General features: G+C 35.7%; 1 protein-coding gene across 1 annotated transcript in view; it reads right to left on the bottom strand.

Moving 5' to 3' along the window:
• The window catches only part of LOC139687598 (uncharacterized), a 34,435-nt gene that overhangs the window by 1,863 nt on the left and 15,994 nt on the right, over positions 1 to 16,578 (bottom strand). The window contains exons 3-6 of the mRNA XM_071584818.1: positions 10,129 to 10,383; positions 8,549 to 8,824; positions 7,052 to 7,451; positions 868 to 1,147 (exon numbers count right to left, since the gene is read on the bottom strand). Of these exons, the coding sequence (XP_071440919.1) occupies positions 868 to 1,147; positions 7,052 to 7,451; positions 8,549 to 8,824; positions 10,129 to 10,383 (1,211 nt within the window). The remainder of the gene's footprint in view (positions 1 to 867; positions 1,148 to 7,051; positions 7,452 to 8,548; positions 8,825 to 10,128; positions 10,384 to 16,578) is intronic.

The raw sequence follows: 16,578 nt of genomic DNA, 5'->3' as shown, positions 1-16,578 counted from the left end.
AGTCGGTATGAATTTCCTTTACTTTCATGACTTTCTTTACAAGTATTTAATCACCGCTTGAATCTCAATTTTTCCCACGTTCACAAATCGCTACATGAGAACAACAACAGATATGCCTCCACGCCACAGATCTCTTCCCGGAGCAATAATGCATTACATGTTTACTCATAAGGATTACATGGTGGGAACTAGCACTTGTTGTGCTAGTGCTGACATCTGGTGGTGTATCCAAGAACCTCTCATAGTATTACTACCCTCAACTACCCTCATAGTATTTGCACAAAATGCCAAATTTAAAGGACCTCTGCAAAAACAAAATTCAGTATGGTTTAGTGTTGTTGATAAAACCCAGGTTTTAAGAATACCTGGATGGTACCTCACTTAAAGTTAACACACCCAAGTTTAAATTTCAACCTCGCATGAAGGACTATTTCACCCTCGGATGTACAAGCTGAACATTTTTTTTATTACAAAAACATTGAGACTACATAACCACTTATTATATTCAAACACATCTGTTGCCTAGTCACTGCAGCAAGTGAAACATTCAGACACCCTAAATGTTCACACTGTCCTGAATCTAGATCAAAATTTGAATTTGAATTGATTCCCAGCCCTCCATTTCATCAGATCATACGTCAACTTCTGCAGACATTGCATAGAGCAGCTAACATAGATGGGCACAGATAAATATCTAAGATATATGAAGTAACAATAATACAATGACAGGCACAGAATTATCCTCTTATCTAATAAAAGGGAGTCAATGCAAAAATTAATGAAACCAAAGGACACAAATTGCATAACCGATTTCCGCTTCTTCATTGAAGCCCCGAAGTTAAAATTGAAAGACATGCCCACACTCACCCATCTGCACTTTGGTTGTTCATGGTGTGCTGCCCACTGTCCGGAGCATGACTAGGCACCCTGTTATTTGCCTGCTGGTGCGGAGTTGAAGTTGCGGAAATTGTGAGGCGCCAAGCATCATTGCTTCCCCCACTACTAGTCACACTCCCACTAGGGTTATTGTCAGATTGTCCTGATAAGGCCCCTTGGTTCCCACTAATGTTCCCATGAGAACTATCAACTTGACTATTGACCTGAGCTCCAGGAACACTCAGTCCTTGTTGGTTCCCTCCAACTCCACCTGGGGAGTGAACCACATGTGAGAATGAAGAGATGCAGCGGAACTGTAGCATACAATTTCCATTACCAACAGCTTAATCACTTGGCTAATTGGAGGGGTGGCAGGAGCAGGGGATATTTTGAGAGGAAGAGATATTAGAAATGACAATGGTGGATGGGTACTCAGTTTACAGGTAGAGTAAATGGAAGATTAATACTATCCTAAAAACATCTTATCAGACACCAATCCTATCTCACTACAATCTAAAACACATACCATTATAATGAATAAACTAATGCATAATAAATTTAAACCAAATCACAATAATCAACCAGTAGGTTCGTTTGACAGGTGGGGTCAGAGTTTATGTCATACCATTTTTTTAATTTTATCAAATATGTACTACACAAGGTACATGCTCATTTACAGATGGTTCTTTGAACAGATGACAAAGTAAAACAAAACTGAGATACAACTAAGGGTGCAAGTTCTAGTCAATTCTATCAAGAGGAATAAACATAAAACCATATGAATTCATTTAATAAGATACATACTTCCAAAATAAAATTAATGTTTTCTCCTAGAATATAAATCACAAAATTAAACTACTATATTTTACATTTTATATTTTCAATTTAACACCAAAACAGGTGATTAGTTTTGTACTTACAACCTATGTCCATCAATCTAATTATGCAGAGAAGATTTGGCTACATAATTAGTCATCCAAAATTTTGGAAGAACTTGTTGATTTAGCCTAATGTTATATAAAGGACAATAGAAATCTAGCTGATTCAGTAACTCTAGGCAGTCAAATTCTGATTCAATTATTTTTATTAAGATGATATAGTAAATTCTTTCCTTCCTATTTTTAAGGCAGGTAAAGTTATTGACGTAATCAAAATTGAATGGGGTTTTTTTTAAATATAGGTGTGGAGAAGGATGGAGAAGGTGAAGTGGACAGAAAGGAAAACAAATGAGAAAGTACTAGGCATGGTGGGGGGGCGAGGGGATTATTGGAAGAAATCAAAAAGAGGCAGGACAGATGGATACAGAGCATTTAGAGAAGCAATGTGATGTTGAAGACTCTGATAGAGGGGAGAATGTTAGGAAAACGAGGAAGAGGTAGGCAAGGAATGGCATATTGTAATGCATGAAGGGAGGAATGAAGTAAGTATGTGGAATTATAGGATGGTTCATTATGGTGCCAGATGCCAGTTTGTTTTTAAGGAGAGGCAAATAAATTCATCATTCTATAGTCTGTCCATCCATAACCTACCTAAAACAGTAGAATACCAATACTAATAATTATGAGAAATAAATTTGCACTTTTCCACAGATTTATCGTAACAGACAACACGTTTCAGTTCGACGAACCATCTTCAGGTACAAGATAAATTAATTAAATTAAATTAAAAAACAAGGTAAATTAAATAAATCTTCAGGTCTTGTACCTGAAACGCGTTGTACTTTACAATAAATCTGTGGAAAAGAGCAAATTTGTTTCTCATAACGACGAACTTCCACTACATCTTGCCTGAATCTGTTGAATAAATACTAATAACCTCAGGTAACCTAAATCATTTTGCAGGCATTTATTCCCAGAAGAGCATTTATGTTTCAGCAATAAACCCTTTGTCATATTACCTGTTTCATGTGAAATGAATAAATACACACTGAAAACTAAACAAACTGCAACTACCAACAGTGGAACATCATAATTCGAGCAGGATTTGCTTCGGGACCTTACTTGTAAAACAAAACACTTGTTTAGTGAATCTTTATTTCCATAGAAAGTAATTTAAAATACGATAATGCGTTCCATGCCGAAAAAAAAAATTTTTGTTCAAGGTTAATTTAAAGAAAATTATAGGAACATTACTTAGGATCGTGGTCCACATTAACCTTTTGATCTACCATTGAATGAAATCACCATAAATGCGAATTCGATGCATAGAAAACAAAAAAAACCTTCAAAATAATTAGTTGATTTATGATATATTCATAATTCATTTTTACAAGAAAACTATCACGAGACATTTGTGTTTACTGAAACTCCAAATTTATTTGAGAATGCAACATAGCATTATTATTATGCACATTTTTAGTGTAAATAGCCAGTCTAATTAGGGTGATGTGATATATGATGTAACAGAGAACAATAGTCTTCGCCACTTCCTCAATCGCAGAATGAACCAACCAGGAGTACAAATTAGATTTGTGGAAAAAATGAATTAAATAATTAGTTTATTATTTATGATACATAACTAATTCTTTCTTACTAGAAAACTGTTGAGATAGATTTGTTTTTGCCAACTCTTCAAAATGTTATGAAAATGCGACACAGCATTATCATCACATAAATTCATTGCGTAACAACTGCTACATTAGGGTGATTCTTCTTAAAGTACAATGCAACTGTTTCCCATGCTTTCAGCATTTCTCTTATTGCACTAGATGATTGTTGCTTTGCTGTTGCCTCCTCCTCAGACAAACTCTCCTCCACAACTTCTTCCTGTGAAAAACAATCCAATTCTATAAGCTCCTCGGTAGTCAGCTCCTGGCTGTGCTTTTCTACAAGCTCATCAATATCATTGTTATCCACCTCCAGTCCCTGGAACTTGGCCAAAGAAAAAATCTCATGGACCACTTTTTTTCTTGAATTGTTTATCATTAGTTTAACTCCTAACATATATAAGCACCTGTAGATGTTAAAATTTTAGAATAACTTTCCTTATGTCAGATTATTTTTGTCTTTTTGTCTGTTTTGTTATGTCTGTTGTTTCCTTGTGTCTGATTATTGTTTGTAAAAAGGGGAACTAAGATTCAAAGGAATCCCCAACTAACTGTGAAGTAAAAGTCCCAATATCCGCTGTCTCAAATCCATAAAAGACAATGTAATCAAAGCTCTCTGGCCAAAGCTTCTTCCAAGCAGAAGTGAGAGTACTCTTGGTAATCATTTCTTTTCATGCCTTTTTGATTACCTTAAGGCAGTTGATGATGCTAATATGATGCTCCCAGAACTCTCTCAGATTGGTCCTTTCAGTCATCTCATAACAATGCTCCAAAAGTGCTTTAGTGTAGAGCTTCTTAATGTTAGAAATAACCAGCTGGTCCATAAGCTGGAGTAATGAAGTGATGTTGGGAAGATAAAACTGGATCTTGATGAATTTAAATTCCTCAAGGAGATTATCTTATCGGCAAGGAGGATGAGCAGGAGCATTGTTCATAACAAGCAAGACATAGTGGTAGATTCAGATCAAGCACATACTTTTTCACAGAAGGACATAACACTTCATTGATCCAGTCAGTAGAAAGGCCATGTGCCACCCAAGCCTCGTTGTTGGACCTCCACATCACATTTAACCTGCTCTTCTGGACTTTGTACTTCTTGAAGGTTTGTGGAGTTCCAAATGGTAACCAGAGGGGTAAACAAGAATGGGTTTAATTTTCAAATCACCACTCGCATTGGCACAAAATTACAGCATGAGATAGTCTTTCATTTGTGGCCAGACAATACATTCTCCTCTACTGTTATATAGGCTCACTTCGACAACTTTTTCCAGAGGAGAACTGTCTCATCAAGATTAAAAACCTATTGCATCAGGTAACCCTCAGAATCTACAAGCTTATTTAAGTCCCCAATGAAGTTCTCTGCTGCCTTTCAGCCAGAGCTCGCTGCTTCACCACTACTCACAATGCTGTGAATGCTGGTTCTTCTCTTAAACTTCTCAAACCACCCACAGCTTTCCTTAAATACTTCTTTTTCATCAATTGATGATCTTGGCGTATTCTTAATGAGGTCAGCAAAAATCACTTTCACCTTCTCACATAACATGTTCTTGTAACTAACATCACCTCACAATTGTTTTTCATTTATTTATATAAGAGAAGCAACCTTTCAACGTCATTCAGAACATGAAATTATTGCTTTAATATTTTTGTCAATCCCTTTGAAGCATCTATCCCTTTAATTTTTTCCTTTTTCATGAAGATTAAAACTCGTTGAGAAAAAGAGTAAAACTCTTTGATGTTGACTGATTGCATGTGCATCATAGATCAGCTACGCTGACACCTTGTTCTCAGTTTTCAATTTGACAGTTATTTTTATTCCCTTTTGAATATCTTCTTGCAGTTTTTTCTTTAGGGGACATTTTTTAAACTATTCATAAAAAATTATTAAACAGTGCATAAAACGTCACAAATATCATGCCTGACACAAATTTGGACAAATGTGCAATCACTAGCAACACTGTGATGCTAGTTGAACTTGTGCTAAATACAAACGTAAACAGCCAGCGAAATCACTCCGGGAATCACCCTTTCTTGGTCACTCATTATGCAAAATGTTGCCCACCAAGCGAGTTATTCTTGGGCAAAATATTTTTGGTTGCTATGCGAATTACTCACTATCCAAGGTGCTCGTTTAGTAAGGTTTCCCAATGCTAAGGATTACTGATAGAATATATACTATATAAACTAGTATAGTACTATGGATACACTAGTGATAGCTGATATTTTATACCATCCATACGTGAGTGTGATTGGCTTTCGTGCATCATTTTAAATGCTGGTTCATATTAGATCACTGAAGGTAAGCAATGTTGGCCCTTGATGAAAACTGGGTGACCTCTATACTTCTAAAATGGTACTCTTGTCCCAAGTCTGCATACAGCAAACAGGGGAAACATGAGTAGGTTTAATTGAGTAAGAGATTTAAGTGCTCGGGAATACTGTGTAAAAATGCAAGTTTTTTTTTCTCATACTGACAAACTTCCACTATATCTCACCTGAATCTGTTGAATATACTCGGGAATGCTGTTGTAGTATCTAAATCATGGTTGTTTGGTTCATAGTCACACGGGTAATAAGCAAATGTTTACTAAGTCTCACAGATGCAAGAGCCCCCAGAAACATTCAAATGGAAGACATGCACTAAAATGCCAATCATTAAAAAAATTGCGGATATTAGCTTGGCAAAACCCTTCCAGAGCCACTGTAATTCTGATAGTTCTGGCTAGAATGGTGACCATTAAAATAGTTACTTCCACCAACTCATTCAAAAACCAACAATCTATTGAAAAAATTGCTGTGTATATCCACTGATAAGAGTTTCCTATTTTTTTACTTGAATGATAGGTCTAGCAGTTGTAATATTAATTCTGTTGTTATTAATTTTAATATGAACTGGATCTATCATATCTAGTAATAAAGCATCTAGTAATAAAAATAAATAGCCATTTGTTAATACAGTCCAAATTTACATGATTTTTTGTCAAATGAATAAAAGCACAACTGTACAATTTTCAGAGTGGATGTTAGTTCTAATCATGCATTTGGTAGAAGAATTATAATTGGATCAATAGTAATACATAATTGTTTACACAACAATTTCATATGGCAAACAAGGATATATTATAGTATGGCTGTGAAAGGATTAGCATGGTTAAATGTAAAAATTAACTTTTCCAACTCCATATTATACTTGGATGCTAATATACCTAAATATACCTTTTGCAGTTGCATGCCGTCACTAAATGTTATATGAATATTGCATTCATTGCTTGATAGTAGAAATATTATTACCAGGGGTACCTTTCTACAGATTAAAAGCTACTCTTTACCCTTTAATTCATCAATTAGTACTCCTGATCTCCAATACAACTTATCCAATAATCTCCATTACTCCAACACCTTTCTTCACCTCTTGAAACAAAAAGAATAAATGCCAGAAGGGATTGAAACACTGGATTACTTTCCCACCAAATCCCATAGCTTGCTCGCACCACCCTCACTATTACAATGTATACCAAATAGTGAAAACACGATTGAAGGGCAGAGACTGTCCTGGATTTCCAATCAATGACTACGAGACCACTTTAGCTCCTGCATTCAAATCACTCCTTTCCAACAAGAAACACTCACCAGCCATTCCAGATGAGAAAAATCCTCCAAAACCCATCCCGTCATCCAGTTCTGAGAGGTCAAATGGACCTCCCCCTTCCTGCTCCCTCTCGCGCACTTTCTCCAAAGCTTTCACAATCATGTCCGAGAGCACCGAGTTCATTTGGTTGCGAGTGGTCGCCGTGGCCGCAGCAGCCGCGGCCGCCACAGCTGCCTGCTGTTGCTGGATCACGGCCTGCTGCTGCTGCTGGGCAGCAAGGTTAGCAGCCGTGGGAGGTATCATGAGCGACTGCGCAAGCGCAGGGGTAGGCGGCATGTGAACCTGGCCAGTGGCAGCCGCCACGGCTGCAGCCACTGCCACAGCAGCCGGAGACTGCATGCTCTTCTGTGGGTTCTTCCCAGCCACGTCTGCTTTCGCTGCCTGCATTCCGTTTGGTAACAAGGAGAGGATAGTAGTAAAATGTAATCCTCAAATCTGTGTCTTCACACCAGCCTCTGTATATCATTTCAGTAAATTCCTATTCGAATCAGTCAATATAAAATGTGCAGGTGGAAAAATGTCATCAATTCATCTGAAGTCAAAAAAATGTTCTTTATGGAACAGTGACAGAGCTCTTCAAGCAGCCACTGAGCACTTAACCTTTCTAAGTTTGGTTTAGTCATGACAGACTCAACTGAAAGGAAAAAATTTAAATGTTCCCTTTTGTCTAGGATTCCATCATTAATGGAGTCTTATTTTCTTCTGTCCCATTTACCCAATAATAATTTTCAGGGTAAAATATAACTGTTTCCTAACAATGTAAATTGCCTTATTTTGAACACAATTGAAAATATGTTAGAAATGAAATAATAGTATGAATTGAAGGCTTAAATTGTTCCAAAATCTGGCATAATTTCACACCTTGAGGGTAATTAACAAAAAACATTACTTTTCTTACCAGAAAACCCATTTGAGAGGTACTATTCAAAACTTGACCTTCTGATCATGCAGTAAACACAATGCCCACTCAATTAACCAGATGCATTGACAGATATACAAACAAAACTTTGATTTTTCTATTCCTATAATAATTAAAATTAATTATCCTTAACATAATAATATAAATTATGTTTAATTAATTATCTTCACTATATTTACCATGCATCACATTCCACATATCGTCTACATATGATTTGGACAATAAAAAATTGGTTATATTTAAAATTAAAACGGAGATGATAAAGTTTGTGAATTTAACGATAAATGCAATTAGTGTTTTCAGAATTATTCTTTTCACCATTAAGTACTAAGAGATAATTCTTTAGATGTAATGTATCAATCAAAGTATAACTTAAAGTTAAACCACATATTGATGCTAAATTTAAGCAATGTTTCCTTTTACATACTAACATGCCCAAAAAAGACCCACCTTGTCACTGTATGCTTAATTTTTAAATGACAAGCCATTGCAGACTTTTACATCTCCGTTAATATGACATTAAGGCTGCCACTGTCAACTAAATGAATGTGACATTTACCTGCTTCATCCGCCTCCATTGCTCTCGTATCCGGAAGACATCTCTTTCTGGACCATAACGAGCACTAAACAGTTCATGTATCTCCCTCCACGCACGCCCCTTCCTTGCTGATGACATTCCATCAATACGACGATTTTCTAGAACATCAAGACGAGGCGCGACAAGCCGAAATAAGAGCAACTTCTCCTGGAGACTCCAGTTTTGAGTCCTCTCTCGCTTTCGTACAAACATCCCAGAGGGTGATGACCCTGGATCATATTCTCCTTCGTCACCCTGCTATCTCACCACCACCATGCCAAATCCATGAAAAATGAAGCATTGTAAGAGGAAGAGTACCATAAAGAAACAAATAATCATAATTTAATAATTTGGGAATTCATCGTTTAAAGGAAATAAATTAATATGACAGACTTTCAAATACAATTATGAATGAGAGGCAAGGTAAGGGTAACATCTAAAAAATAAGTTTTAATGGCATGAGAAACTATGCACTAAAATTATACAGATATATTTAAAAAAATTGAAAATTAATGATAGACTATGATTTCAGTAAAATTTTTTGTGTTTACTTCCCTTTATCAGTGAAATAATACATATCCTAAAATTCATTCCTTCTCTGACAATTTTTGTGCACACATCATGAACTTCATCATGCCACTGAAATCAATTGTTAGATTTCATTTTTTGATATCACATATGCTCAATACATAAGTACCTTGCTCTCACTGGCTTAGAAATAAGAATTCACTCCATATAGTTTAAATAATGTATTATCTTACAAACAGGGATGGGGAAAAATGAGTGCAAAGCATATCGATGTGTATAGCTGCAGGTTGGTCAGAAATATTTCAGGAAGTATGAAATTTGAGTGAACTATAACAGTGTTTTGCCAAATGGACCTTTTTCAACATTTTAGGCAGCCAGATAAATACAATAACATGATGTATTTTCCCCATCTCTGTTCTGTAATAATATACTTGATTTTTTACTTTGGTAAAGTAACCAAGAGGTAATAATCAGTTAAATGTGGCTTGCCTCATATTATATAGAGTTAATATAAACATAAAATTCACCAATATATGGAAAGGAGGGAATAGCTATGACAAAGAGCAACCAGCAATCTCTAACATCTAGTCTGCCTAATCTGTTCTGTGAGGTGTGACAGAAATTGCTTCCATCAATTTGATTTCAAAGCATTTTGAGCATATTTTGAAAAATATTATCAACCACATAGTTTTTTTAAGGATAGCATCAAAATGTTTCCCATGATGATGCTATTCAATATCTGCTTATATGAGTTAGACCAAGTGATCAGCAAATGATAGTAATGAAAATAATTCAGAACAAAATATTTGAAATAAACCAATTGAACAAAAATGTTTGACTAGACAAAGCAAACAAAAGGGTGGGGGGTTGGCATTGGAATGCTCTCAAGTGACCCTGGGGAAGGTGGTGTGGGGGAGGGGAGGGTTTGGGAGGTGGGGGGACAGCCACACCTCTCTGTACGGGCGGGACAAGGGAATGGCTCTACAGAGAGATAGAGAGGACTATTTCCTTTCAGCACAAAAGGTTAGCCACACCATGTCATGGAGCATGTGGCCATATTCTTCTCTCTGATCCTGATGGCCGTGATACGTTCCGTGCGGCGCCCAATCGGCATCCACCACCATATGCTCCACATCCCCTGCCATCAGTCCGCCCCGTCGGCGACGGATTCTCCTCGGTGATCCCCTGCTCCCTCGCCGGCGCCCCCGCAACCCACCAAACCCACGCGATGCCGACGGCCCTGGCACCTGCTGCCGCATCCACTCTACGTCTACGTCATACGAATTGTCCTGAAAATCCATGGACGCAATGGCAAGTGACAGAGAGGGGAACCAACCAGGGGTCTCTCCTGCACCCCCCCTCTCCCTCCCTCTCCCATCCTACAGCAATGCACTCCCTCTACTGGGATTTCAGACTTGTATCCAGCATTACAGAGTACAGCAGGCGGCAAGGCAATGCTTTGAAATTAATTCAATTTTTACTCAAAAAGTAATACTGCAAAGAGGGCAAACAATAAACCAAGACTGCAAAAATAATAAGTGCTCATAATTGCTTACAAAACAGAGCATAACTGAAAACAATATTAACGTAATAATCACAGCATAAGTCAAATTGAACAAAGGCCAATATTGGAAACATGTTTTTGAGTAAGAGTTGATGATCACATTTTACATGACTTTCTTTCACATTCATCAAGTTCCTCAAAGAGTTAATGCTTTCTCTATCATTATAACCCTGGCCTTTACAGTCCCATAATGCCTCACATGCATTCATACTTTATGAGTGGTGAAAGCACATACATGAAATACCATCTACATATTCCTAGAGGAACTGAAGCATTGGCAGCTATTTTCTATTGAGAAATGCACATGCATCTAGTGAGCAAAGAATTATTAACGAGTATTCTTTACATCTGAGTGGAAAAGTTCATCTGACTTACGTAATCTCATGAAATATCAGGTTACATGAGTAATTATTCACAAATTTCAAAATAAGATATAGATAAATGGTTTCAAGGTTACATTACTATGTTTATGGCAATGTTGCCTGCCATACATGTATAATGTCTACATTTAGGTTATGAGAAGCTTAATTTTTATTTGTTCTTGAAAGTAGTTCTCGAGTGACTGAATTAATTATAAGTTGCTGAGGTACACATGAAATCAGTGCTTTCCATCAGTTACAGACAGGAAGCTTAAGTTGCTGCGGGAAATACTTTCTTATTAGAGACTAAAATATTTGTTACCACAAGTACTGAATCTTCCCCTATTGTAGAAATTGTGATGAATGATAAGAAAGAAAGAAAATTGATATGGATAATAAAAACAAGGCGTAATTGAAGAAATGGAAACAGTAAAATAATAAAATTTTTTGATATGAGCAGATGCTATAAAAAAGTCAGCTGCTCTAAGATTAACTCATCAAGTAAAAGATGCGTTGTCCTAACAGTAACAGTCAAAGGTGGAGAATTTGACTTCCACAATGGAAAAGTATCTTGTCAAGGATTTTTCCTCTTGACAAAATAAAACCTAAAACTAGGTTATTCCAGGTGGAATGGGGTCACTTAAAAACTGCATGTCATCCTTGTGGACCAACCACAATAAAATCTTTGAGAGATGCATCAACAGAGTTAGTGCTCAAGCACATGGGCCCATGAGATTCACAAAGACTCATTAAAGAAGTTTTAGCATAATGGGTGGATTAAATGCATTTCTTGTTTGGTATTCAGCAGAGACCCTTCATACTTGGGTTTACTGTGTATTGTGACTACGAATTACATCATATCTTCTTTCTTTAGTTGTTTTGCTGTTTCCAAACAAGATGGATGGTGTGATCGATGGTATGCTACCCTTGCTTGATTGAAACATGAGATTGCTAGATGGTGAATCATTAAGACTCACAAGAGTCGAAGAACTTCCTAAATCATAATGCAGGTACCTATACAAGTGAATGATTAGCAATTCTTCACTGTATGCTAATCTGATTCATTTGAATTGTATATACACTACCACTTCTATCATATGCTGCCTCCAACCAAAGTATAAGGGAATACCCTTTGCATTCTCAATATTTTTTAAAATAATTACAACACATCTCTAATGACATTCACCCATTAACTTGATTGCATACATTTTTTTTAGCCTTAATTTCTGCAGCAGAAAAAATTTATATATATATATATATATATAAATATTTCGAATAGTTCAATAATAGAATAGTTCGAAATGGAACGCTCTTTGGCGACGCACAAATATATAAAAACACAGATGTAGATTTTTAGAATATAGAGACACAAAGAAAGGACACACACAATTTGTTATTTGACATTTCGACAGCTCGGCTGTTGTCTTCAGAATGCTTGCATTCTGTGTCTCTATATTCTAAAAATCTACATCTGTGTTTATATATACATATATATATATATATTCCATTTAAAAGACCTAAGAGATTAAAATTGTGTTTTTTTTAATTTCATAAATTATCAACAAGGGCTGTTAAATATGAAGTGATCATCTTTTTTTTACTTACATAATCAATTGTGCAAACTTTAATTAGGCTAATGTTTAATGCATATGTGCCATAAGTTTCATTGATTTGACTCAAGTATTGCTTCAGTGAGAGCCATCGAAAGTTGAATCATGTTCAGTTTGCCTGTGCCTGCTTTTGATGGTGAAAAATGCTTTCCACAAAGGTGTTGCACACTGGGGAACTGGAAACAGTCACAAAGGGACTACCTCTAGATTAAAGGGACGATGAGGAACTCTATTTATATTGATTTTTTAATATGCTCAGCAAAAACATTTAAAATGCATGGTCTTGTATTATTATGGTGTCTAAAATTATCATTCAACCAGATAATTTCAAATTAGACCTTTTTTAATTGATATGACCGAGGAGAATTTTCAGTGCATTCCTTAGTGTGCTCCATTTACAGTTACGTCATGTTATATAAATTTGGCATGCTGATACAACATTCCCTGAATATTGAAAAATTATGCGGCTATAATTTTCCCTGAAAAAGACAACTTTGGTTTTTCCTTTCTTAGTGATTACGGATATTTTGTAGAAGCAGATTTGTGAAACAGCTTTGCTGTTTTCTTTTATGATCAAAATGATGTAGCCAAGTTTCATATGCAGGGATAACTTTCAAAATAAACTCTTTATCTTCCATTAACATCAACTTCAACTGAAACTGCACACTAATTTCCTTCTCTTTGGATATGAGCAATTCCAGAACCTACCACACACAAAAACATTTTGTGTGTAATTTTTCTGTTACCAACATGAGGGTAGCACCCAATAAGATTTTCAATGAACCTCAATGCCCTTGTAACAAGATTCAATGATCTTCTTTCACAATGACAGCAGATGCATCAAATTTTTCTTATATAATAACTGTGACTGGAAGCCTGGCTCCACCTTCTTTTGGAATGGTATCCCCCCTTTAAACATTTTGAACTAACTACTTGCTATTCTATAGAGCAGAGAAGACTCTCCATAAGCCTCCTGTAGCATTACCTAGGCCTCAGCTGATTTGTTCAGGGAAAAGCAAAGTTTCAATGCTGAAGACATGCTAATGGCACCTTCATTGCTGCCATTGGCAAATTGAACATGATTCAACTGGCAACAGCTTCCACTGATTTTATACTGGAGTCAATTCAATGAACCTTACATCATACATGCATTACACATTATTCTAACAGAATAAATGGGTCTCTTTTTGCAAAATAAAATATATTGATATTAATATTTTAAACCACTCATTATTAAACAGCCCTTGTATGAAATTGCTTGTCATTTCTCAGAATGCATTGCTTTATTTCTTCTCAGTTTCTTTGTGGACAACAAAGGCTTTGGAAGTTGGTGCAACCCTGATATAAGTGCAAAAATGATATTTTTGCAACATATTAATAAGTAGACTCCATATATTACATATATGTACATTTAGAAGAACTGCCTAACCAGCTGAATAAAATTCATTTACCCAATCTTACTATTCGTCAACTTCTAAATCTATTAAGTATTCTATTTTTAAACTTTCTTGAGAAATTACTTCTATATTTTAATTTCAACTCATGATATAAAAGGTTGCATTCAATTATAAATATTTTAGCAAATATTACATTACAATAAAAGATATCCAAGTGCATGAATAATAGCAAACTTTCTCCATTTACACTGAAAATTAAAAACAGATACTCGCACTGTGCCGTTTGCTCTTGATACTGTAGGACATTAAGTTCTCAGAGCAATCAAATAGAAATTACTTTGTGCCTCTGCTTCTAGCAAGAAAAATTCTTTGCAATAGTGCTTTAAAACGACCTTTGAAACCATTTAGTCCATGAAATATTCACAGCAAAATAAGACACTATGAATGATAAATTCAACAGTCGAAATGCCCATACTATATAGGAGTGATTTCTAACAAATTTTTTAAAACTTTTGTGGCAATAAGTTCTGTCAAAAATCTGTGATGTATTTTTTCAGCTACCAACTCATGCTCAAAATTAATTAATCACACTCATTTAAACAATCATTAGACATATTCACAGTCATGTAAAAATGTTTAAAATATTATGGTTGGTCGACTGCTTTCAATGGATAGCTTAAATAAATCATGAAAGCTTTAACATTAATTTTGAAGCAAAATTATTTTTAGCTCAACACTATGCATCTAGAACCTCCCTTAACCGGTAGAATACAGATGATAATTATGTATGTACCTGAGTGGGAAAATTTTATTTTGTCTTGCAGTAGGACAATCACAGTTTCAGCCATTAAACATTATGGAATATGAAAAATGTTTTAAAAAATACACATTTTTTCTGTTTTCAAACTTAAGGGGAAGAACCATTTTGTAAATGTGATTTGTTGACTAGAGCCATTTCAATATTACATGTACAAGAGGGAGAAAATTAAGTTAAAAATGCTGGGAAGAGTAAGCCAGAAAGAGGAGTAGATCACCCAGCATCTTTCTTCCCTTCACCAAACTCACTACCCTTAAATTTTTAAACTCTTCCTTTCCTCCCATCTTTTAATATTGAAATGGTTCATTACCTGAATTTTCATCAAACATGGGAGTTGAAAGAGTAGGCCATCGTGTGCCAATTATTTGGTAAATGAGCCAATTTTATTTTGTTTAGTACATGGTTGTGGTAGTCTAGTGGATAGAGCGCTGGGCTACTGACTGAAGAGCCCAGGTTAGATTCTGAGCGGCACCTCTTGGCACCCTCAGCCCTTCACCCAAGCCCTGTAGATTTTTGACCAGGATACTTTAACATGTTTTTTGTATCACATCATGCGTGATCTCATTCTAATCTGAACACCATCAAATGTGCGAGTTCTCTGAGAATAGCCTAATTACTCTTTAAGTACTTCATTTGAGCAATTGTAGTGATCCTCCATTTAACATGTTTACACAGTATGCACACCAAAAGAGCTCTATGAATAACAGGACTAAAAATTGTCTCGTGCACTATGCCACTGGCATATGCCCACTGGTTAGAGTCAGGCAACCAAGTTCATGCATACCACCCGAAGAACCTGAGTCATCCATTACTACTAAATATTCCATTAAGTCACTTATGCTATCAGATAATTGAATCAATTATCATGACAACACATTGTAAAAAAATATATCTTTTATGAATACACCGTATATCATCAACTGTAAAAATCATTTTTATGCGATAAAAATCTCAATGGAATTGACTGCACATGCCATGTATACACGAAACCATGTAAAATCTCCCATGATGGCAATCAAATCGCAAACTATTTAGCAATTACTCCATAATGATTAATGCAAGTATGGAGTAAATGTGTGGATGAATGTAATAAAAATCTTCTGGGCATAAATATTGTAAAAAATATCAGATTGATACGTGAAACATTTTAAAACTTCTGTATCATTATTTCTTGATTGAAATGATTATTAATTGTATTAAATGGATCAAAAGCATTGTCAGTCAGCAATCATATTTCATGAAATCCATTTCGAGGCATAATTATAAAGTTTATCACTTTGAATCAATCAATTATTAAAAGAACATCTCTATTCCAAAAAACTCCAAAACTTTCTAAGGAGCAATTCCTTTCCACAGCAAAGGCCACTTTGTTTTTATAAATATCATGGTAGGCAAACCACAGTTGGAGAACCAAAGGCATGGCAAGTTGATGAGTGATAGGATACATAGGTTTTGTATGATTTTGTCATCAAAATAAGCTTTTAAAGTGCTCCAGTACATCAGACATACAATTATTCAGAAACAAACAACACCACTACCTATTAAGGTACGACGTTAAATGTCCATGAAGTCAATTCAATAAAGGTTTGCAAAAGGCCAGCATTTTACAAGATGCAGAGTAATCAGAAGCAGAGCAGTTTTTCACCCAGATCCTTTGCTTGAATACATGTGTGTAACTGATTGAATGCGAAACCCTAGAGTCACCATTATTTTGCTTGTTTGGCGCACTACCAGATT

The sequence above is a fragment of the Hetaerina americana genome, unplaced genomic scaffold (assembly GCF_022747635.1).
Source record: "Hetaerina americana unplaced genomic scaffold, ioHetAmer1.1.p SCAF_2, whole genome shotgun sequence".
In the NCBI taxonomy this organism is placed as follows: domain Eukaryota; kingdom Metazoa; phylum Arthropoda; class Insecta; order Odonata; family Calopterygidae; genus Hetaerina; species Hetaerina americana.
The sequence above is the reverse complement of the archived record's forward strand: the minus strand, read 5'-3'. Positions and strand labels throughout refer to the sequence as shown.